Genomic DNA, 26,645 nt, shown 5'->3' with positions numbered 1-26,645 from the left:
GTAACTTTGACTAAGACACAAGGGCCAGAAGGAAGTTAAATAATTTGGTGTGACATCAGTGACAAAAGCAACAGCAATGACAGCCCTGATTGCAGCTAGTGTATAGGACAGTGTTTGCTATCAGATAACCTGCTGATCCTAACGGAATCATAGAACCACAGTCCTATAGTCATGAATATCTAAGTATTCTTAAACTGTCAGCATCAGATGCAAAAATGCACACTAAATCATTCCCCAAAAGAGCCATAAACATGGCACTAACATTGTGTAATCACAGGCCCATCACATGTTAAACACAAAGAGCCAAACCACAAGAGACTGATCCACAAAAGAAAGAAGGCAACAGCGTATTTATCCACCGACAGCATCAAAGGGACAAATTGCATCTGGATGCTTTATTGGTTGTCAGGACCCTGGTTTCCATAATAGGACATTAAACTGCCTCTCTGACACATTAGGCCGCACTTTGCAACTGTAATCTTGCTCACACAGCAGGCCTTGCAGCAGGGATATCTCTGTGTTGCACTCATATGTCATACGGGAGGAGACGCCGTTAAACAAATTCGACAGCTGCAATGAGCTTGAATGTAACTCTAGCTTTTTTTTTCCCAGTAATGTGGAAGCTGTGCACCACAAGCAAGTCTTGGGGGAATGCTTTTTTTTTTTTTACTCTAAATGTCATGAATGTATTTTTTTGATGATTTTGGTGATTTGTGCAGGAAATTAAACAATATAAATGTTAGTGCTACGCTCGGCCAATATAGAACACAGTAGAGGTACAGTACAGAAATAGAAAAACACCAAAGGAAGGGCACAATTTAAGGCTGACTATTGTCATTCATCAAGTTAGCGTACACTTTTTCTATTACCTAGTTGTACCTGGATCTATGGTGCATGCCTCACTGTTCATCGTGCACGAAACTCTTGCAACGCCATTCAGTGTAATTTACAGGGCACGCGTGCGTGTCTACATGCTGCCTGAACAAGGTTCGCACCCCAGTGGGGCTGTTAGACATGATTCTTGCAATTTAACACCAAGCTCTTAATTGCCTGTGATCATTTGCACGTACCATGCTGATATGTTCTGGTTTACAGAAGGTTGTAATGGGTCTGTCCTCTTGGGGCTCACATCCTTATAATATCCCAGACATATTTATGGTGATGAGCAGTTTTGTAACTAAATCCTCAAGCCCAAGGAAAATATACTTTTCCCATAGTGAAACATTTGACATTCACCATGTTTAATATTGCCTCTCGTTAAGCCACAACAAGATACGTGGCACTAATTAGCTAAACGGGAACACTTGAAACTAACACTAATGGCTCAAATGCATCTTTTTGACATATTATCATGCCTGGGAAATAGCGCACCTGTTTCTGCCTTTTCATGAAGTACTAGAGCTATCCTGGTACCATTATTGTTAGTTGAAGTGGGGTTTTTAACAATCGTTGTGAGCTGAAATGCATCCATTTAGCCTCCGGCACACCTCTGTGTCCTGCTCTCTCTATCTTCCCTTTTCTCTCTCAAACTTTCTAAGGTTTCTGTTGACCCAATTAGAGAGAGACCAAGTCATTCACTAAAAACACTTTAAGCTATTATTCCATTGCATTAGCAAAAGTGGACAATTGCCGAATGTCAATAAGGATTGAGAAAGATAAAGCTTACAGCAGGAGATTGGTGAATGTGTTTTTGTGCAATATTATTCTGTAGTTTATGTATTTTTCTTTCTCAAAGTAGCCAAGTTAATACCACATTGAGAACATGATTTATTGAAGGTACTGTATAGATAAAAAGCAAGCCCAGGTGGGTTCAAATGGGTGCAACTGGTACTCAAGTGTGGTCACAGACAGTTACACATAAATGAAAGGTCTCTATTATCTTTGAGAAAGCAACATTTTGAGCTTATTTTACTTTGATAATAACAAGCACATGTCCTTCACTGCACTGCTCCGTACAGTATTTGTATGTTAGCTACCATTCAGCGAAACATTGTTAAAATGCAACAAATGTGACATATACAGTGTAGTTGATCATTTCCAGCCCCCTGACCACTAGAACATACAAACAAGTATCACACAAAGTAACATTAAAAAGCCATTAGTGGTCTTTGTACATTGCCCATGCTCTGAATATTGTCTGATTGTGTTATGTCAACTGATAACGACACACTAAATCAACAGAGATTTACTTTTAATGTGAATTGCAATTAGTCAATGAAAGAACAATTTCAGATGCAGACAGTTTGTTCCTTAAGTGTCAAAGTTGAAGCTGTTTCCTCCCATCATTTCACCTTTGGTCACATTTGATTTCACATCCTCATCAAGGCCTTCGAAGTTCACTTGGACAGCTAGTACAGAACTTAATGCCTCTTCTCTTTGTACTAGTGCCCTACACATTTCTGTAGTCTCCTCTAATATCATTTGCATTTAAACTGGATTAGAATTGAAAGGAAGGCACACAAGATTATCTTTTACACACAAGATTTGCCACTCCAGTGACTGGTTACAAGAGCATTCCATCTTGTGCCATCTGGGACACTTCTATCTCTTCCTCTGGGGTTGTGAGCAACACTGGGGAAGCAATGCATTGTTGCATTTAATACAGTGAGCAAAAAGTGGGGATTACAATGATGTCTAGTTTTGTGATAAATAAACTATTTGCTTTGTTGTGCCAAATCTTTGTGTGCAACCCAACGTTTGCTCTTTCTCCAGAGGAGTTTGACTGAGGAAGATAGGATGAGCAGTGGACCTTTAAGGCATAAACAGACAAGCTGTCAGAAAAGCATTGGAGTGAAGGAGTGGCAGAGATATTAAAAAACCCTAGCAACATCAGGCATCCAATATAGACAGCCATGGCGCATGGTGGTGCAGAATTCCTCTTAAAATAGTCCATTGTGCCTGTCCAAAATTAGATAAGTGAATACTATTTAACATTACCTGCAGTAAAACTGGTTCTTTTCGTCACCTTATTCTCCACATAATTGACATTCTTGCTACGCTTCCCATTACAATCACAAGCCCATTCCCCTGAAATCAAACATCATAAACCAAACCTACTACTTTTGGTCTCCCTCATCTGGCTCCATTTTCCACCCATTTCTACCCATTTACCCCATCACCTTTCCATTTCTCTATTCCATCTCCTCTCATCATCAACTTCCCTCCTCTCACCCAGTTACACCTCAACGCTTTCTCAAGGCTTTAACTGTCTCTGAGAAAGAGGGAAAATATCAGAACATTGTAAAAGACAAGAAGAGAGAAAGAGAGAGAAAAAAAAGATTTCCATTCTGTGTTGTTAGCGGCCATCAGCCATAATGATGATAGGCTATAAGTACAGGCTTTCTGCACGAAGGCAGACTGACAGTCAGACTGTCATCTGAGGAAACTCTCCTAAAACTGTCAACAAACACACCCACAAACAGCCACAAGGGCATGAGCTGCTATTGATAAAAGAATGGACGCACAGAGGATGGAGGATGACACAGGGGCTAACATGAACTCCATGCTGTAGAAAGAGAAACAAAGAAGCTGCGCTGTGTGTGTGTGTGTTTCCATCCGCCTTTATGCTAATACTAGGAGTTGGGCGCATCGAGGTAAACAGCTGGTGGCAAGTTTCCATTACACCATTGCAGAAGAAGAGCGCACAACAAGATGCGATAATTAAAAGAGCGTCAGTCAAACCTCAAACGATGGAGAACAATGTAGAAAACTTGATGGAAATATTGCATCTACGTTTGTTTCATGTATTAATTTGAGGAAGGTTATAGTTTCCTCGTCAATTCACATACAACTGTCGCTGTTTTCTTGTCTCATCCGTGGAGTGGAAGTTTGAGTGATAAATAAGTCACATGCTTACGTACGGCATAATTTATTGGCTAAGTCTGCATTTTGAGCATTTTGTTTTAATTGATTTACCAACTTTTCCAACACATCCAAGTGTAAAAAACTTTCAGGCAACATTTAAACTTTCAGTCTGATATTTCCACTGTTTTATTGAAATTAATTAAAATGAAGCTAAAAAAACAGATGTAAGACAACACATTGAGTTAAAGAGAGTGGGATGGTGGAACACAGTCGAGGCAGGTCTGGATTGTGCTTCACTGTCTCTACTGATGTACCAAAATACTTTTTGTTGTATTACCAAAATTGAATTTACATGCTATTTGTGGATTAATGTGAAGAAAAATACCTTGATTTGTCAATTAATTATTGTAATTATTGATTGCAACCAACTTCTCCCGTGTGCCAAGGCATGTAGGAGAGCTTCATAGAGTCAGTGTTTTGTTTCTCTGTCATGGGCTACTGCAGAAACATGGCTAAACAGCCCATTCTAACTAAAAGACAACAGTTCTTATTGTCAGGTGATTATACACTAAAGAAATCATAGTTATTAATATCATCTTCCACTTCTGCCAATATATCCCCCTAAATGCTAAATCACAATATGTATCACTGTTCCAATATACAATTACATATGCCATGGTGGAAAAAAAGCTTTGCGGAGCTCTGAGCAAGTGAGGCTGTGGACAGATGCTCTCCAGACCCTTGGAAGAGAAAAATAAAGCGGCTAATGGCGGAGGAAGAGTGTGGGAGACACAGAGTGAGAGAGTAAATGTGGATGATGTGCATGATTATGCCACTGTGTGGGTTTAATGTGACTTCTGAACCAGGTGTTTGTTTGTGCACATGAAGGTGGCGGAAATAATCAGTGTGAGGGATAAAAGGGACGTGTGACTGTGAGAGCATGTATGATGAAGCTTTGGGCTTTAGGGACAGGGCTCTCTTCCAAGGTGCACTAGCAATCTCTGCCTTACTTATGGTGGGATGCTCAGAGTCACTTTATGTGACAGATAGTCTTTATCTGTTACCCACACGCATTTACTTTGTATTGAACACACACAAGAATCGGGTTGTTAACTGGGTCACAAGGGGAAACACTAAAGTCATTACTAAACAAGCAGAACAGGGGTGAGGAGGAAAACAGAGTGAGTTGTGGTCAGGGTGAAATCGTGCTTCTTATTGTGTGGATGGTTAGTAAGTGTCTTTGCTCATACCAATGTCAACGTAGGCGATAGAAAATCTCTGCTTGTACACCATATGACAAAATGGTGTAGTGGGAGTGGACTAAATGGACTAAATGACCAGCAGGGACAGGGGTGTGTTTGGTGTCAACCCTAGCTCGCTTGACCTCCTATTCCGAGTATAGTCTCACTGCGGCTTTAGAAAAATCAATACAATATACCTTTATTGCTCGCATGAGAATAGAGACATTGTGCATTAGGTTTATCACAGGAAATCAGAGCATACAGTGCTTTCTATGGTAAGTTCAAGTGAAGTAAAAAAGGTAGTCAAATGTGTAGATGACGACAAATGCCAATTAACTTCTAATCTGTTAATATGGTTCAAACACTGGCTAAAAAGCCCACAATCGTCTTGTGAAGTGCACAAGGAAAACATACTTTATTCTTCCCAGTCATTCTGTGTCTCTGTTGGGTGTTTGCAGTTAGGGCAGACTGCCACATCGACTTCTCTGGAAAGTGTCTACTGTGTAGCAGATGTGGCTTTTGTTGAATGTCAAAACTGACAAGATGCAGCCGAAGCTGTTGTGGGGATTCCCTTCTCAGGTAAAAGTGTAAGTAAATTATCTGCAATATTATCGTCTATCTTCGGGGCAGACACTTTGTTATGCTGGCCTTTGAAACCTTTATTATGAGCAACAACTGAATCCAAAGCAGCTCTAGGAGAGCTGTTCTGTAGCTGAACCTGACCTTTGACATTCCTGCAGACGGATTGAAAGAGAAACGTTCACATGGATCAATAAAATATCATCATGTGGGTTGTGCTCTGTCAATCAGGCTCTCTCTGTGTCTGAGTCATACATTGCAGATCTCACATTGGAATTGACTTTACTAATAATATCCAAACACAAGACATGTCTTAGTGAGGAGGAAAAGAGCTAAAAGTTTCGACAATGGATCTATATTAACATACAGTGAAGATTTTCTCTCACTGCCTCAGTATTCATTATAACTATCTCCTACTGACGATGCCTTTCCCATGTCTGTTTTTACTCTTAGCTATCTTTGCCTCATCTCCCTCGTCAGCTCTCCCCGTGTGCCTCACTTTTTCCCTTTCTCTTCCTCCATGTAAAAAGAAAAGAAAATCAGTGCGCGATCTGAATCAGGCAGCGGAAACACTGAGTCATAAACAGCCCTCTACGCTCTTTCATTCATATCTACGCTTACATCCATCTGGCTCAAGAGAGATATTTGGGGATAGGATGTGGGCGGAGGGCGGAAGCATGAGGCAATGAGAAGAAGTGAAAATGGGAGATGTGCAGAAAAGGAGGGTTAAGGAGCATGTGTTTACCCCCCTATGCACAGTGAATCACAGAGAGAAAAAGAGCACTCCTAATGGCCAGTGTAGGTCCCCTGTGCAGACAAGAAGAAATGGAAGAAATGATTGCAGAAACGCTTTTTATTGAGGGGATGCTGGGAGCTTCCCATGGCGGGGAGGTGAGAAGGGCTGCGTCTGTCTGTCCGTTGGCTCGTAATTGAGGTTGGGAGGAGGGCGAGAGGGTGCAGAAGCACTCCAAAATAATCTCATGATAAATTTACATCGGGTTTTTTTCTATGCGTGTTGGTGAAGGGATTTGAGGAGCTAAGACAGGGAGACAGCAGCAAAGCAAATCAGGAAGGGAGAGATACATCTGCAAGTGAATGTTACTACAAAAGAGCTGCGATAATCTATGTATGTGCGTGCACTTAATTTCAGTCCCAGATGCTTTCTCTTAATTGGCCTAATCTGTTCTTCTCACAGTCAGTTATTTACACAGACTGATAAAAGACTTCTAACTTTCATTCCCTTAGGTGGGACCGTTTTGTTCTATTTCCAGTGGTGCAAAAGTTATCTTCTGTTTTATTTAATTCTCTCTGAGAATTCAAGATGGAATCTATCAACTACCTGTTTGATGGTTCACAGAATAAAATTATCTCAAGTGCATCGTCCCAAGACAATCAGTGAAGTATAAAAAGTAATTCTGACACAAGGATGTAGTAGCCCCCACAATGGCTGTATTATTAAATAGCAGCAGCCATAATGCAATTGTCCCTTCTATAAACTATACTGCGCAGAAATACAAAGCATATCCAATCACAAAAATTCAACCGTACCTAATCATTCTGTGACAAATCAGTTTAATTCTTTTCTATTAATTGCCGTGCAATATTATGCAAATCTGTCTCCCAGGCAGTCAGTACTCTACACCAGGTTCTAGGGAATATTTAACACTTATTTTTACCAGCTTCCAATCATCATCAGTAGGAAGCTATTCAGGAAACTTTCAATTATACTAAACTATGCTGAGACGAGTAGAAAAGCCTCTCGCTCACCAGCACTTTCAGCCACAATAGCTTTGGCAAAAAAGTTACGTTGGGATCACATTTATTAACATCTTGAGTCGACCGGCTGGCTACCAATCGTAGTGCCACACCATAAAACCCTCTCTGACCATGGGCATTTTAAGGTTTGTAATCTGAGGCCTCTGTTGTATATATGAACAACAAGAAATAACCTCATAATGTGCTGCATAACGACCACATTTAATTTTGTTTGTAGATCAAAATTATTCTAAATATTGCAATTAAAGAAGCACCCTTGATCTGGTCTCTAATCGCTGCCAGAAAATCCTGTGAAAAACTGAAGAAAAAAACAATGAGACCAATTGATACAGTTTTAACCCAGTCTAAATTAGCCACTGTTTTGGTTTACATTACGGATTGGAATTAAACCTTTTTTCCAGTGACCAAGTACCCACAATTACCAACCAATGCATAGCACCTACACAGTCAACCATCCTAAATGCCTTTGTACATGGTTTCATCTTTTCTTGTGACTTATTAGTTTTATTTTTGTTCCTATCTCGTCTTCCCTTGAGATTAACTTGTGACAAAAGGTAAAACTACATACACTTGAACTCATTCTGCTCTGTAGTCCTTGTTTTGGGAAAAAAATGCAACGCAAAAGCATACACTCTCTGGAGAGGAAACTATATTTACTCCTACTCTCTGCTTTAGGATCACAAATGGATAGAAGAAACACACACACACACACACACACACACACACACACACACACACACACACACACACACACACACACACACACACACACACACACACACACACACACACACACACACACACACACACACACACACACACACATACACACACACGAGTGCTCTAAATCAGTCCCCGCTGACATGTTTGACTTCTGAAGTATATATGATTGCCTCTAGTTGATGAGCTGGTAAACAGTTAAATTACCCCCTGAAGCCAAACACAATGCATCACATTAGTAACTACCTGGAAGCAAATTTCAACAAATACAATGACTCAACACTGAGCAAAGCCTGGTAAAAAGTGTGCCAACAAAAGAGTCACTTCTGCTCTGCTCTAAAAATGATACCTGAGCAATTCATGTGGAAACTGTATTTCAATCTGCCCCAAACCATATACCATATATAGACTCTGTTGTATTCTCAGATATGAGGCAATATGTGTCTGCGTATTTGACTCTTTCTATTTGACATGTCTGTCTGGATTTAACTGGATGTTAAAACAGAAACTTTAAAAAAGACAAAAGAATAAATACTTTCATAACAAGCCATATCAAGTTTTCTCAGTTCTATAATCTCCACATTGAATCATTGGGTTGAAAACTTAATAGTGCCTCAAAGCTATGAATAAACTGATTGAAATTTAGATTGTAGATTCACTTCAGGAAGAATCTGTGTCTTTTTATAATTCATTATTTGGGAACTCATTATTTGTTTAATGTTGTATGACAACCAAATTGACTTTGTTACACCTCCTGGGTATGCTTGTTTATTGGTTGTTTTGTCTTTCTAAATGTATATGATGGTTTTATGCAGAAAGTGAATGTGATTCTTAGGGTTTAAACCCAAGTCCTGTCGATATTTATTTAAAACATGCATGGTGAACTTGTCTTAGTGCACAAATGTGTACCAGAACTTCTGTGTACTATAGTCCACTTTATTGTGCTTCAAAGTGTGTGAACGAATGCATCTGATTTCTATGCTTCATATACATTAACTTAGTCCAACAATTACCAAAATACACGTTACTAGCAGCTAGTCAACAAGTATTTTTGCATTTCACTTACCATATGGAATGACTGTGGCAAAAGTCCAGGGCAGACATGATTTGTCTGAAGAACTTCCTGGCCTCTTTAGGTGTTAACCTGCCTTTCTTCACCAAGTAGTCAAACAGCTCACCACCAGACACATGTTCTAGCACAAGGTACCTGAGAAATAGAGAGAGAAAAAGGAAAAATCAGTCTAAGAAATACAGATAAAAGAAGGAGAAGAACAGCATAAAAAATGCAAACGCATAAAATAAAGATCTCACTTGCAGGGACAGGAACATCTGTTCTCCACAGAGCCCTTTGAAAGGACCCTGAAGAAAGAGAGAAGTTCTTGACCTCAGAGGTCTGTAAGAACTGGAGCAATATGGGAAAAATAGTTCCCTTACAGCTGGTTTACACAGACGAAACACCCAAGACCAATGATCTGATCTCCCCAAAGTCATATCCTGTTGACAGTTTATTTTTCATTTTGTCATCTGTAAGCTGTTCCCACAGTCAGAGAGTCAAGCATGCCAACAGTGTTTCACGTATATGTGAAGGGTTCTGATATAATATACACTCTGCCTCCCAATGGGAGGCATCAGAGGAATGATAACGTTGCATTACACTACAGGAAAATGAAAAAGTTATGTGAAAAGCTCTTTGACATAAGGGATTTAGGAGCTTATAAATTCGGCTAAGATACAGGCGCTGTATGTAAGCTTCTGACAGTCTTTGTCTCAGCACTCGGTTAATCAAGCAAAAGAGACAAAAGAGAGGGAGAAAGAGATATGGGGGGGCGGGTGTCCTTGCTATACATATACAGTGCTTGTGTAAGTTCTTTCTTCTTTTACCTTCCTCAAACATGCGCGCGCACACACACACACACACACACACACACACACACACACACACACACACACACACACACACACACACACACACACACACACACACACACACACACACACACACACACACACACACACACACACTGGTCCGTGCCATAACATTTTCTACAGTCATTCTTCAGGTGGCCTTTGAGCCTGTGTGGCTGGGCTTGTGGAGAGAAAGTCTGCTCTGGGACTTCAAGGGGACAGGGAGAAGATTAATCTCTGCTGGCCCAGACCTTAGAGCTCCATCTGTGGGCTGAAAGCCAGCGCTGCCCTGCCCCTGCTCCAGGCTGCCCCGCTCGTATATCCTGAACTGAAACTCCCTTCATCTTCACTAGGACAAATTGAAACTCAGACAGGCGGTGAAATACTCTCTTTCTGCTGTCTCTCTCCCTGCTTAGGATATGTGTCTTCAAGCAATTTTATTGATTGCACCAAAGTATTGCATATTGTATTCATCCACAGAGCATGTGCTCACTAAACAACCCTTAAAAACAAATAAGCTGGCTCTGGCAAAACATAAATAGCTTTGGCCTGTTTAACAAGTAGACCGTAGTATGTGAACACACAATACATTCATAAAAAACAAGGACCTTGTATTGAGAATGAACAGATTCCAACATAATATGACTATGATTTAAATGCTTTATTTGTTTATTCATTATAAATGGTAGCACTTCTCTGATTTTACCGACCAGTTTACATTTCATCGGTAGTACTACTTCTCCAATTAAAACTGTTGTATAATAAAACTAGTTAAATCACCAGAGTTATCTCAACATAGACACATTAGTTAAAAAGCTGGAGTGTAGAGTTTGAACAAAGTGGACTTTAACAAGGCTGGGATGGTCTAATAAAGAAATGCTAACAAATTGAATTATGGGAATTGTAGGAACCAGTGCGTGTAGAGCTTGACCCAAACTCTGCACAGATTTTGACAAACCTTTTTTAATCCGTTTCTCGGAAGTACCCAAAGTTTATGGAAGTGCAATACTAAATCATTGGTGTACCAATAAAACGTAAATGCAATATACTTTGCTCTTACATTGTCATACAATTATCAGTGATTCACTGTTTCTACCATAATAACAAGTAATGCCGGGTTGTAGTGAATGTTGGCCTTAAACAGTTTTGGCTTCACTGTTTCCCAATGGTAGTTCAACAAATACTAATAGGTCTTTTAAAATACTTGTCTTGCATGTGTTGAAATTCATTATTTAATTACCTTTTCAACACTGCTGAAATAAATCAGCTCATAGCAGCACTATTAGAAACCAAGTGTACTTATATGTGTTATGGTCTCTATCGAGCATTTTTTTCATGACCATTTTTCATTCTCAGAAGCATAATTTATGTCAACATCATGATGTGATCATTCATTCATTTTGAGCAATGAAATATCCATAAATAAGATATTGGTGGGCTATGTATCAAACTCCTTCCACTTCTCCCTCACCTCTTGTACACACTCACCACACCATTTTAAACAGCTTGCAGTGGGATCTGTGCCAGCAGCATAATAAATCTCAACAGCTGTGGGACTGCTAGCTCAAAAACACACAGTTTGTCTATCATTTATTGCCTTTCATGTGTAGATATCTGAGTAACAATCTTAACAGTTTTCATTTCAAACTTACATCACTGATGTAAGTTGTACTCAGTGAAGCACGGAATGTACTCAAGTCACTGGTGATTCAATTGTAAAGCAATTTGTCTCCTGTGACGCTAGTGACCCAATGTCAAAAGTGATGAAGCAATGGGCACAAAATGTGATTCTAATAATCCAATTATACGATGAATCACAACACTCTGCTATTCTTTTCATCTTAAAGGATGACATGTACAGTACTGCATGTCCAATCCCATTTGGCCTGCGAGCTCAAGATGATAACTAATTGAATTCAGTTGACCAACAGTCCTGTGTAGATCAAGAGAGCTACTGTAAGCTACTGATGGGTTTGTCACTCACCACTGTTAAAGTTCACTAATAGATTTGTGTGTGTGCCTGCATGTGAGTGTGCGGCTGCAGCAGCAGCCCAATGCGGCTGCCACTCTCCATGGCTAATGTTTCTTAATGCAATGGTGTTGCCTCTGATAAGCGTGTCATGGTATTTACATTAGGGGAGACTTCCTCTCCCTATAAAGCGGTCCCCCATGGCCAAATTAAATGCTGCGTACCAATACTAATGGAGTATTCGTCCCTCCAAGGCTATGATGTTTGCCCTCGATTCATAATACACCAATCACAACTGCTCTGCGAGCCGACAGAAACAATGTGTGGCATTTTAAAAGAGCATTTGATGATAGCGATCCGTGAGCCACAAAAGTTTTCATACAAAATAATAATTTAGTGTGTGCAGGAGGTTTATGATTCAATATTACTTTGCATGACAATCCACAGGTGATACTTACAAGTATTTTTTATTTTCGTAGACATCATGTAGCTTTAAAACATGCGGGTGTTCTATGAGCTTCAGAATAGCTATTTCTCGCTCCACCTGCAGGAGAGAGGGATAAGTAGGGATGGGGGGGCGGGGAGAAAAAAGAGATTTGATTAGTGTAACATCAACACAGGTAGGTTACCAAAAACACTCAAGGACCAATTGTCCTAATGCGATCTTACACTGCCTTTCCTCTCATTGCAGCCAAATTTGTACAGTACACAGGAGACAAACCGACTGACCCTGAAATAGCCTCTGATGAGTTCTTGCCAATTGTTTTCCGAGGTCACCTGTGTAGGTCACTGTTAGAGAGACAAATCTGAGAGGCAGCAATCTGTAATAACACTTCCCACCACCAGCAGACTGGCTCAAACGGAATAAGTAAACCAATGAAAGCAGCTGACTGGCACTTTCTACTGACAGAAAGGACAGAGATAAACTTTGACCACACTGGTTGGCATCCAGGCCAGCAAGCACTGCTATCTCAGGCAGAAAATGTAGTTTGCTTCAAAAATGGAAGGAAAACAGGTTGTGTGTGTCTTATCTTAGAAAAAAATGTGTCCTCTCCTCTCTCACACAAAACAAGTCTAGCTGAATACTTTGCAATCACATTTTATAGTCCAGTGGTTTGCTTGAGGTGAACATAAATCGGCTTGGTTAGATAAGAAGCATGAAGTAGTATAACCTTGTCAGAGACAAACATCCCACATTTGAACATTTCTGTCCAAGAGTATCAGCCTGCGGGTGAATTGGGGTCAAAGTGTCCACTCAGGTACATCAACGTCTCCCAGAAGAAGAACACAGTATATGAACACAACACTGTGTCCAGATCAAGCAGACAGCTGAGTCCACACAGGTTTCTAAATTCAGTTTTTTTTTTTGCTTACATAGCTGCTGAGAGACATATACAGTGTGCCGGTGAGAGCTGTATTTCACCAAAATCAAGCAGATCAGTTTGGATTTGTGTCAGCATCTCTGGAGAGCTGTAGTCAGCGTGTACAGCTCTGGAAGTCAGCATGGAACCCACTTCGACAGAAGCCACCGCTAATCTTCAGCCCCCTGTGCTGCTCTCCTGCTCTGCTTGCGGTTATCTGCTCATCCTTCTCCTCCACCTTTCCCGTCCATCCTCTCCACCACCCTCTGCATCTGGCTTTGACTGACAATGATGGAGATGAAAGGACAGTGCGAGTTAAAGGCTCCTGTGCTTCAACTCAATCTCATCAAAGTCAATTTCACTTTGTCACTTTCCTGTGACAGCCTTCACACTGCGTTAATGTCACACTCATCGTCGCCAAACTTTATGAACACTCATGTGGAATGAAGTCAAAGCTCTGTTCTGCCAGCTAACTCTGTTTTTGTTAAACTCCCACAAAGTTGTATGCTTGACCGGGCGTGAAATCAGGTTCTCGCCCCTTAATTATGCTCTCACATTGTTTTTCATTTCAGAACAGCTTGTATTAGTGATTAGCCTACTGTCAGCTCAGGTATTGTACCCTATCTTGACACACTTTTAATGATTATTTTCTGCTCAACTAGCAGCATCCCCATCGCCACTCTTTATCAAGTGCGTGATTAAAAACCTGCTGAATTAGCTTACATTCAGTCACTGCAGAGAAAAGTACATTGTGGTCGTGAAAACTGGTGTTCAAGAAAAAGTCACGGGACTTTAAACTAGGCACAGCCAGGCTCACCGCTTGTCTAGAAAGGGTGAAGTGGTAAATGCGTAATTAGCATTGAGTATCAGTGGGAGTAACGGCTAGGCTTAATCAGGGCTAATCCAGAGACTAATGAGCGCTATCAGCGGCAGTACACCGGGCCACTTTCTCACCTGAGGCTAAGGTGTGTTGTTAAGAATGAGCTCATGGTGGATAGCTAGCTAGCTGGCAGCAGGGCTCCCTGCAGAGAGACTAATGCTACCCAGGACTCAGGGAGAGATGAGCTGTCGAAATGCTACCGAGCCAGCAGCTGGCTTCTTAAGCTTCCTCTAAGCGCCTCCTTTTAGTTAATTGAAATAAGAGAAATGAGGCTTAATGTGAAGACTTAACTGTACAACTGCCTGCTTATTGCAAGATTAGCTGTTGATTAACACATTAATGTAAATATGTGGAGCAACCCTTGCTCTACAGTTTCATTAAATGATTATCTGTCAAAAGAAATGATCTGACAATTGCATTTACATTTGCTTACTTTTTGCAGGTGGAAAAACACCAACTACAATGCCTTTGTATAACACACAGTGACTAACTGTTTGCTCACTCCTTATCAAAGCCACAAACTCACACATCCTACACCTCCATAACTTCATGCTAGTATAAATGCCAGGTGGTCATCTGCTTTCCTGGCTTCTGTACACGGCTCCACACTCTCTCATTAAGTTTCACATCTGTGAGTGTGGACAGCTCCCCCCATATCTCCATGGCACTTCATTAAGCCTTTATTAGCAGCAGTTTGGACACCTTTCACCAAGACGCACAAGCACATGGACAGATGGACGGTCGGTCAGATGAACACACACCTGCTCTTCTCATCTTTCTTGTGTTCAGTAGTTCAATATATTGCTAATTTGCAATTTTTTCCAAAACCAAAACCAAACAGGGTTACAAGAGGAAGAAAAGGTAGAACCCCCCCCCCCCCCCCCCCCCCCCCCCCCCCACACACACACACACACACACACACACACACACACACACACACCTCATCAAAAAACAGATATTGCGAGGACTGACACTAACCCAAATTAGCTATTTGACGGGGGGATAATTTGTTTTGTAAAGTACAGTGGTTGTGGAGTCGACATCATTAGCAGAAGATCTCAGAACAGGAGCCTATTAGAGGGTGGGCTGATTGGCAACGCTTTGACACACAGGGTTCCCTATCAGTGTCATATCCTGCCACACTAAATAAATCAATATGTTGGAACAGTGGTAATTCCTTTTAAGGGGATAACCACAAACAAAAAAAACAACATAATGTCTTACTACCAGGCTCCAGGAAACTGTGTTCTTTTCCTCCATATTAAAAGCCATAATAGCACTCTCTTCACCCTGGAATTTAATTTTGATGTTGTGTTTGAAAGTACGCCTGATGTGATTTATTACTTGTAATTATGGTGTAATTTGCAGGTGCAGATGGTATTTTATAATAGAAAAAGGAAACTATGCATGAGAGAGGGACTGCACAGACAAATGAGGCAAAGCAGTCACTGGTGCTCACATGTGTCGCTTCAAATTCAAAGGATTGGAGCCAGTTTAGCATAGTTCCATCAGCTCGCTATTGATTCTTTAAATTACAGCCCTGGATCTGAATGGCTGAATGGACGAGCAAAACAAATGACTGGCGACATCAATAGTTCCATCGCTGTGGCTGAGAGTCCAGTGATAGAGGACAGAGGATCACAGGCAGGCAGGCGACAACAAAGACGCAAAGAGATTAGATTCATGTCACACATGTCACAGAGCAACCGAACAGAGAAACCATCCCAAAAATCTCTGAGGGGAAAATATTGGATCACAGACTCTGTCATCTCTCACTCTCCACTTATTGCTTCTCGCTCCCTTTCTGTCTCACGCACACAGAAGGAAAACACAGACATTTCTGTCACCTCCCCCCAGGCGAGCGGGTGAATGGTCCCTTGATACTGAGATCTGAGGATCAAAGTCAACAGGGCAGCCATGTGTGTCAGATAAAGAAACGTGGGTGGCTATGCTAACATGGGAGGTACCGTGCATGCAAGAGCTGCTGGGTGGATAGAAAAACAAAAGAGAGACGGAGGAAAGATGAGTGAATGTGAGAGGGATGAAGCATAAGCCATGTAATTCCCTGCAATGGAGGAGACTAAAAGAAATGTAGAAGAGACAGACAGAAAGAGAGCGCGGTGGCAGTGCCAGCTCGTACCCCCCTGAGTCTTGCAGCCTCTTTTGTTGCTAATTAACACAACATTGGGAAAGGATAACCTTTTTAGCAGCGTCGTGCACCAAACAGCCCACGGAGAGTAAAATGATAACAGGTAAAGCAATGAGGCGGCAATGTGAGGAGCTAAAAGTATGTGACAATCAAGGAAATAAGAGAACATTACAGACAAAATATCAGGTAAAAACAATAAATATATTTGTACCATATTGCTAGAGGTTTCAAAAGCTTTACATACAGTGAATCACAGCATTTTAAAGTGTACATTTCTGATTGATGGTTTTATAACTCGTCCTATTTATGATCAAACAATTGTATTTCAAACAGAAGACACTTTAAGATCTTTTTACTTACTTTAACTTTATATACAACAACCCTACATAAAAACTTCTTCCTCTAATATCATTTTTGTTAGAATCTCAAACCAGAGAAATAATTGAGAATAGGATATTTTACAGGTCATTTTACAACCTAGTGCAATTTATTACTCAACCAGACATCCATATAATCTTCTTAACATCGTACTAGCAGAGGTCAATTTTCAAAAACATATAGTGGTCTAAACTTAGAACTTAAACTTAAAGAACTCTTTCTCAAATTTCAAAGTTCTACAATTTTTTATTAATTTATCTTATTTAAAATCTTAATCCAAGACATTGTAAATAAACCCTTTTGGGGCTTCTTTTCTGCATTTTAATTACCATCATTAATTGTATCTCATTGTTTGATTTGATATTAAGTTAAAAAAAAGATGAAAAAAAAGACCTCAATATTGCAAGCAGTAGGGTGTAGTAGATAAACCATATCAGATAACATATGGGTGAAGGAGAAATAAGGTGGAGTGGGCAATGGCTGGAGAGAAGGAGACGAGGGTCCAACTGTCAGTGAGCAGAAGGGGAGGAGAAGGCACAGCTTGGCTACTGGCACACAGACAAAACCAGTCAGCTCGTCGTCCATTCATACTTGTGACATGTGGACACATTAACGCATGATGCAAACACACTGTACACACACGCCACTGATCACGGCAAGCCAAGAGGCCACCTCCATCCATCCATCCATATGTCGGTCAGCGAGCTAGTAGGGCAGAATCTGTGTTTTCTGCCAGGAACAGAGGGTAGCCAAGCTGGTGTGTATCTTTGTGCACGTGCTTACACATGCATGTAAATGCCAAGGAGTTTAGTGTTTGTAGAGTGCTGTATGCAAGTCTTCGTGACTGGGAGAGAAGGACATCAGTTTCAAGGGCAAAAGCACACACACACACACACACACACACACACACACACACACACACACACACACACACACACACACACACACACACACACACACACACACACACTCTACCCATCACACCCCGGGTCTCCAAGAAGTGTCTTCAGGTGCTCTTCCTCTACTTGGTTTGCAGGGCATGGCCACTACCTTCAAGGTGATATTAACATGTGTTCCTAAGAGAACATGTTTTTTCAAAATTGGTTTAAAAATTGACAGAAGGCTCAGGGCGATGGATTTAACAGTTTTTGGTGAGGGAGCGTGTGTGTTAGGTAGTTGTGTTATCTCCCACTGCTGAGTCAGCCCCACTGAGAGCAAAAATACAAAATAAAATCATATTTGTATGATTCTATTCCCGTCAAAAATATCTCTCTTACTTTCATCCTTCTCTGTTTATCGCTTTCCCTCTCCACCCTGTGGACTTCACAAATACACAAATCGCATGTGTGCACACGCAAACACACACTGCAGCAGGTTTTTCTGATAATCACTGTATCAGTCATCCTTTGTGAAGAGGAGGTAAATTCCCTACACGGGGGAGTTTGATCAATGCCAGAGACATGTAAATCGATGAGGACATAGTCTCTGTTAGCTCGCTAGTCCTTATCCTTTATCCATCTCCCACCCTTTCAAATCTTCCTCATTACCCCTTCCCACCCAAGACCAATTTTGACACTCCTCCTCCTCTTCCTCCTTCTCCCCTAGCCTTCATTTATTCTCTTTTTCTCTCATTCTATCTTTCTAATCATGTCAATGACGTGTGCCTGTACTGCTGACAGATCCATCAGGCTGCCACTTAGACCAGTGTCAGGCCACATCATTTCACACGAACAGACATGTCCCTGGATAACCTTGGTCATAATAGAGTCTAATGGCAGAGATGCTTCACACCCTGGGGTCAAAGGGTATAATCATGAACCTCTTCAAACATGCAGCATAGTGGGACGGAGCGGGACAGGCTGAGAGAGGGTAAAAGGTGTGCGTCTTTGTGTGTTAATGGCCGTGCATGTCTTTGTGCAACAGCCATGTACAGAATGAGAGATTTATCAGTGATGGACAGGCAGTGGATCCCTTTGGTAGCCATGTTTATGTGTTGGGCGACTGAAGTGTCTTTATGTCAACTCGTTCGTCACTCACTCCCTAAGTGAGGGATATTCTATCCCTCACTTACCAAGGTAAGGTGACCTTGGTTCGTGTGGAGATCTGAAATGTGGATTAATGAACTGGTTTTCACAGACTCAAGAGAAAGTGCAGAACTGAATATAATGATTTGATCTGAAGGCCATCTATATCAGTTATAAAAGTGTAAATCTAATAACAGTCATCTATATTTGCATGCGAGTTTAGATGGAATTGTCTCCTATATGCCAGGACACAGAAAAAAAATAGTATTAAATGACATCTGCTGCCTTATCTGGCAGAAAGAACCGTTTCCTTTTTTAGTGCCAATGTAAATTTGGGTGGTTAAATGCTGCAGTCTATTTGACGGTCTAACTGGATAAGACCAGAGCACTCCTTTGAAAATAAATGGTAGATAGAAAGAAAAATGTGATGTACATTGTGAAAATCTTTGCTAAGCATTCATTTACGGAAACATAACTAAGTGAACCACAACACTTGTACTGGTTTTGGTGAATATAAAGTTATGTGAAAACAAAATAAATGAAAAGAGAGTGAGTAATGAACACGTACTGAAGACTATTTACTGCAATAATTCAGGCAGACGGCACTAATTAGCTTACAGTGATTCTCCCACTCACCTAATTATCTCCACATATGAATACATGGCCTATTCATTGACACATGAGCCTGGTCAATAGTTAAGCGGGCAAAGGAGTCAATACTGGACCGACAACAGGTCAAGAGGTAAGACTGGTCAACTGAAACAACCCAAATTAGCTTGAAACTTTGTAAATAAGTTCAAAATAGCTCTGATAATTTAATCAGGGAGTTCTGTTAGCTTCCGCACTTGTTAATTAGGTGTTACACTGAGCGCGAGTCTTTGACACATAAAAGGCACACTCTTGTGCTCGGATGGTACAGTGTATGAATACTAATTTACCCTAATAATGGCAAACCATATGTGCAAAAGTATACAGTGCCTGAATGTATTTACCCACATGTGTTTGTGCTTTGTAGGCATGTACTGTGTGTGAGTGAGTCAGAAGAGGGCGAGAGAAGGAGAGAGAGGAAGAGAGAGAGAAAGAGAGAGAGTGGGCATGTTCTTGAGAGAGTGTTAGCACAACACAGTCATTAGCAAACAACTCCCACAGGGATGTAGATGAAGGAGCTGATGAAGTTAAAAGTGTCTTGCTTTAGATGTTCAACACATTGACCGTAAAAGCCCAAATATACATCAGGATCTGTCCCTAACTCATTAAGTCTGAGCTAATTTCCCTGTTTATTTACAACAGCTACACGTTGTAAATGTATGCCTGGTTAACAAATGAATGTAGCCTGTGCGTAATGATCAAGCCATGTGAAAGTTAAAAGCATAATCAAGATATTAAAAAGAAGGTGTTAAATACAGGGGAGTTACAAGGATGTAACTCTACTTCTGTGAGAATATTTTAATTTTTTTTTTATTAAATGAATTGCACGCTTCATCCCGTAGCTGTGCCTCGTCTGCCCTGTGCATCTGTTTGTGTGTGGGGCCGCACCCGGTCAAACTGACACAAGCGGAGGAGAGAGACGAAAAGCAGGGGAAACACTGAAGCAAACAAAAACACACGACGATGTAACAACCCGTTGGTCGTCAAATAACATCGTTTTGTATCATAAACGCTAAACGGTGCCTTGGTATCAGATGCTATGGGGCGTGCCAGCGTTGGTATTTGAAGAACCGATGAAGTCGCCTCCACACACTTTTAGTGGGTCAGAAGTGATCATTATTTTTGTATCAGTCTATACATTATTTTTCAGGAAAATGCTGTAGGTTATACCTTTATTCATTACTAACTTTATACAGTAAGTTTTCAATACAAAGTAAAATTATTAATGTGATATACAAGAGAAAAGGCCCAAAATTATGCAATATCATCGTTATATCCTTTAAGTACTCCTTAACTTCGGTACATTTGGTACCTGTTTACGTTGGTATCTGTAAATTCCACTTTGAGATCAGCGTATCAAATATATGCATATTTTTGGAAAATTATTATCAGGTATGTGCCTCGCTCATACGCATTAAACTATCTACTAATGTGTTCATAGCCGGTGTGTATTAGTGGGCCGGTAAGTTGCATTGTTGGCAGTGCTCTTTGTGGCGTGTTTGTCCACAAGCTGTGATTCACCACACAACCCTGCCTGTCTGATGTGAGACTATTAAAGAATAAACCCTGCATCGAGAGGACAGACAGAACCATAAGGGGAGTTGTGTGTGTGTGTGTGTGTGTGTGTGTGTGTGTGTGTGTGTGTGTGTGTCTTTGTTGACTCTGAGCAACTGGATAATGGTCACAGAGCTGTCATTCACGGTGTCATTTATGCTATGAGTGACTTGCACACAGAGGTACACACCCAAGTGTGCACACACATATGTATGCAGTGGCAGTTAGAATGATGGGATGTATATGAATAGACACATCACAGCATTACTGTTGCCAGTGACATGACAGTTGTCACAAACTGTGACATACTTCATTGTCCACCAGTTCTACTATTGCAAAGCTCTGGGACAGTGCCACATTACATGCGCGCACACACACACACACACACACACACACACACACACACACACACACACACACACACACACACGCCAAATGTTTATATGCTCTTTTCTACAATTTCACAAAACTGTACCAACAAACTTTGTATCAGTGCATTAATCCGTAATAATGAAGACAAGGGCAAAGTGCTGCAGGTTCATGTCTCACATTAAGTCAGGACACTTTTAAAAAGGGGATACAATCACTCACAAGCACAAAATGAAATTGAAGTGTGTGTCTTTAAATGACACTTTAAAGCTACTGTGCAACATGACATAAAAACAGATGGCAAAGACAGATCTGAAATGGAGTACTGTTTTCCTCTCACGGGAAAATGATGTACCTATTCAATTATCACTCTCTACTCATTATCAAACAAGATGGATAAAAGATGATCATCAATACCCAGTGGCAGAGAAGAAAAACACAACAAAATACACTTCAGTGACTCCACAGGTATTATAAAGAGGTCCCAGAAATCCCAGTGCAAAACAAAGAAATAAACAGACATTAAAAAGGAAACTAAACTTGGAAGGGGAACTTTGCGGATCTCCCCATGAAAGCATCTTATAGCATCACTTAAGGGTAAAAAAAACTGGATGAAAAGTGCCCTTTGCTCGCTAAGGAAAAGCAAAAAACAACAAAAGTAATGCCAAAGCAACACCAAATAAAAAAGCTAACAAAGCTTTCTCATCTATCTGACAACACAGCGGCTTCTGACTTTGAAGAGGAGAAACAAATGCCATCGGTTTAGACTTCCGTCTGTCTCCTGTCGAGCCCAATGGGGGATCCCGCTACATCTTCTGTTCTGCTATCCTCCATTTCATTATTTTGTCTGCACTCCATCTCTGTTTTATCTCGATAAGACATATGGGAGGAAAAATCAGTCAAACAGCCCTGTGTGTGTTTGATGAGGTTTGTCACCACAGTGAGCAGCAGCGCTAACGGTTTTACACTTCTCTCCCCAGGATGCATTGGGTCCCAAACTACAAGGCAGAACTGTGTAAAACTCAAGGTTTGTTGTCTTCAGTCAATGGTATTTAGCATGAAACATAATGTGACACAGGGAGGGCTGCAAGCTGAAACTTCTCCACAATCCCCAAACATCTTGTTCCCCGAAGGTAAAATCTATTGTCCATTTCCGTTTCACCAGAGCCACATCGACACTCAAAAAAGTGGATTTTTACATTGACTTGGAAGTGGTGATTGGGAACCAAATTAGGATGTAGAATGGTGAGTGACCTTCATATTGACTGATAACAAACAAAGAGCTTTGAACGGTCTTACAGGTTCGGGGAAATCCATATTATTAAAATGGACTGAGAGAAAAAGACAATAGGAAGAGTGACAGATAGGTAATGCACTTTTATCAGGGTGTGATATCAGTATTGTATAAATCCAAACTTTCTCACAGTTTTTGTTCTGTAATGTAATGTTTGTTCTGTAATATTCCATATTTTACAAAAATCTATTACATTTGATTGAACCCAAATGAAGGAATTATTCTGTACTTCTTAAATTTGTTTTTTTCCAAAATCCACATTTGAATGCCGACATACATCAACAGGCAGAAATGAGTAAAAGAAGAAGCAAACGTACAACAGAGAAACAGAGCTGGTAATTCTACAGTCTTTCTGTGCAGTCAGCCTGTTAAGATCAAACTGTGTGCTAAACCCTGGCTTCTGGCTCAGCACCATGATGGATCAACGCGCAGGGGCACAACATATGAAACCCATTTATTTTAAAGGGTGTCTGCATCGTCTCTGCGGCGGGACAGGCACATGCACACAAAGACACACCGGCACGTATTCACACAACATAAAGTTAAACATGTGCGTGTTGGATGCATTTCTATCACCAACCCACAAGCGGCACAACAGAGATGGAGAGAATGGCCAATCTATAATCATTAGGAGGGGAAGAGTAGAGATGGCGGGGAAAGAAAGCTACTGTGCTGTCAGCGAGGTGTCGGGATAACAAGATTAGACCTTGTATGATTCATCTGCGGCCGTGGCATTCTGCTCCTCAACCCGCCCACCACAATCCCTGTCGGTTGGTGTGCTCAACCTTTATACATTGCTTTTCTCTGCCTTTTTAGTCCTAAATTATTGTCTTAGATGAAACCATTGCATCATTCAGTCACTGCGAATGTTACTTTCCTTCATGTTTTGTTATTTAGACTACAGATACACATATGATATGGTCCCATTGCTTCAATTCTATAGAAGAGGCACATTTTCCTTATTTATGGACAGAAAATCACATTCAAACAGTACTGATCTTGTTTGTTAATGTGAGAAAAGTCTCGATCCTTATCCTTGTCCTTATATTTCAAACAAGCCTAGGTGATGCAGCTGTCTACCCTGGCTGTGGTGCTGGCTGGTTGTTCTCAGCTCTTAGATGCGGTGTCCTTAGCGCTTCAATTATTTGCTTCAGGGGGCAATTATACTGCTGGCTTTTCCATCTCCAAACTCTCTTTCTCTCTCTCACACACACACTTTTCTCATCTGAAATGTTACGACTGACATCAAGGACAGTGAGCAAGCCACAAGTGACCTCACCGTGCTAAAACACCCCATAAAAAACTGTGTAGCTATGCAGCGATATCTACTTCACAAGACATCCATCCAAAGTGTTCTAACTTTATGTTCACCATCTTTTCTAACCCTCCTCATACACACACACACACACACACACACACACACACACACACACACACACACACACACACACACACACACACACTCTTCCCTCCCCTCTATCTCCCTTCCTCCTGCACTCCATCCCTCCTCTCCCCATCTTCCTCTCTTCCTTTTCTCTCTCTGGGCTTGGGGACAGTAGAGTGACTTTGAAGTTGTGCTGCTTCAGGAGGAGAGAGAGTAACTCTGGCTAATTAGTTGTCCTTATCCCAACAGCAGCAGCAGCCGCCACCAGCTCACTGGCTCAGAGGGGGAAACAGAGCAGGCATCAACAGAAACTACCAACTGCTGCATGCTAAAGATACCCTCCACCCTCTGCTAGTTGTTAGTGCTAGTGGCTAGCAACAATTTAACTCACCCCAAGACTAAACTGTGGATTAGTGAAGTTGCTCCACTCAGCATAATGATAGGTAATATAGTATGAAATATGGTACAGTAAATCCCCTGCTCTCGGGGAAAGCATGTCAGAACATAGTTGACTGCAGTGGCAAGATTCTACAACATTTTTCCCCCCATATCATCATCATCAATAAGACCGTCGGTTTTACAGTAGGTGTTTGGCAGCATTGCAATAACAGACTCTTGGTTTTCCATTGCACAGAAAACCAAGAGTTCTACAAAGGTGAGTCACATTAGGTTGCATTGAAATTAGCCTACACGTTAGCCTGCTTTATTAGTAGGACTGAGTATTATAACGTATCACTTTTTCAGATCTGATTGGTAATCTTGCTTTCACTGATATAATAGTTCCTGATTTAAATAATAAATGTCAGTTTTAATTCCATTTTATTGAGGCAAAGATTTGGTAGAGTATGGCTGCTTGTATTTAGACATTTTAGCTTAATTTTGTTGAATGAAAAATAAAATGGTTTTGAAGCAACATATGTTTATATTTCCCAAAGTGAAGTACCACAAAGAAAAATTGTTTTGGTACTGGTACCAAAATGCTGGTCCTGTATCGGTACTAGTATGGACATTTCTTAAATCATACCCAGCTTTGCTTAACAGGGTTTCTAATGTATCTGGCGCGTGGCTCAGGTTTTATTTCCCAGCATTCTCATGACACCAGCAATTATAGAGTTGTCATATTTTTGTGTGAATATGAATTATGTTTACTTCTGAGTGCTATTCTCAAGAGCGTGCAAGCATTTGGTGGAAGTGTGCAAAAAGAGAATTTGTCTTACTCATCATATCCACTGTACAAATCATGAATCAAATCTCGCTGTTCTTTGTGATTATACAATTTGTATTGGCCCGATATGTGTGAATCTCACATTAATGGTTCAAGAACAAAACACACTCACTCCTGACGGGAAATATGAGTAGAGACGTGGTACCTACAAAAGCGTCTGTGTTATCTTGTCTCACCGCATGTCCATCTCTCTCCCCTGAGTCTTGCTCTCTTTTGCCCCCCCCCCCCCCCCCCTTCAGCCCCACGGCACAAAGACATGGATTCAAGGCGAGTAAGAGGGAGAGAGGGCTTGCCGAGTTTCAGAAACATTAAGTACTCCCTAGAGAATCTCTCACACACGCTCACACATACGGTGTTGGTTCTGGGCTTCTCCTTGTATCGGATCGCCACGCTCCATTCTGTTTGGCATCAGTGCCAATGACTGGTGACATACTGTCATATGTGCACATACTGTGTATTCCCTTTCTGTCTGTTTCTCTCTCATCACTTGAAACATGACAGTCAGCTTCTTCCCATTCAACCAACTCCATTGTTATGTTTTCTGCTGAGATACAACACATTGGGCTGGACTTGCTCTTTGAAGTGTTCAAGGCTCATTCACTGGTAAGAAAATCCGACATATAATTCATAGACAAATTCATTATACAAGAAAATTCAATGTCTTTCTGGTCTAGCCTGTGGGGCTGTGGACTAAAGAGTTCAACACTAGTTATGCAAAGTTCAACACACAATGAGTGGAGGAAAGACCTCAATGCCAACTATTCTGAGACAATTAATTCAACCCGTCTCCCCGTCTCCACGGACCCCTGACTACCAAGGCCAGTCGGGGGAAGGACAGCCATAGAGGGATGACGTGTGTCACGGAGGATGTGCTCGTGCACATACATATGAATATGTGTCCGTATGAGACATGCACACACAGTCTTCGGAACTCTTCTGTGTGTAAGGCCTGCATGCGTGTATATATGTGTGTCTTCAGCGTGTTGCATGGACACACACACACCTGTCCAGGAGAGTCAGATTCTCCCCTAATGGCACCACGGGGACCCAATACATTAACATATTAAAAGGTGACATTTCACAGTCTGGGAGTCTTGCAGTAGAGTGCAGCCCGTCTGACAGTCTGACAGCCACACAGGCAGGCCGGAGAACAGACACAGAAGACTGTGGAGTGCAACACAATGGGAATATGGGAAAGTGGCTGGAATTCAGAAAACACCTGTCCAGCCACAGTAGGAGACCAATGTTATGTTTAGTGTGTCCCGAAACTAGAGGGAACTTGACAAGTGACCTCACCAACAGTGTGGTCTAATGGGTCGTGCCTCATAATTAACAAAATATTCAAAGAGTCTCTTTCAGAGGAAGTCAGTTGCTCCTGGCTTCCA

The 26,645-nt window shown here is 41.2% G+C and overlaps 1 protein-coding gene across 5 annotated transcripts in view; it reads right to left on the bottom strand.

Annotated features, from left to right (window-relative positions):
- brsk2a (BR serine/threonine kinase 2a) overlaps window positions 1–26,645 on the bottom strand; it is a 155,196-nt gene that overhangs the window by 36,054 nt on the left and 92,497 nt on the right. For all 5 annotated transcript variants that reach the window (XM_068723283.1, XM_068723281.1, XM_068723280.1 and 2 more), the window contains 2 exons: window positions 12,453–12,538; window positions 9,187–9,327 (listed from right to left, as the gene is read on the bottom strand). In XM_068723283.1, coding sequence (XP_068579384.1) covers window positions 9,187–9,327; window positions 12,453–12,538 — 227 coding nt within the window. The remainder of the gene's footprint in view (window positions 1–9,186; window positions 9,328–12,452; window positions 12,539–26,645) is intronic.

Source organism: Cebidichthys violaceus, unplaced genomic scaffold, assembly GCF_023349555.1.
Source record: "Cebidichthys violaceus isolate CVI_PGR_0920_01 unplaced genomic scaffold, fCebVio1.0.p SCAF_3, whole genome shotgun sequence".
Lineage (NCBI taxonomy): Eukaryota > Metazoa > Chordata > Actinopteri > Perciformes > Stichaeidae > Cebidichthys > Cebidichthys violaceus.
The sequence above is the reverse complement of the archived record's forward strand: the minus strand, read 5'-3'. Positions and strand labels throughout refer to the sequence as shown.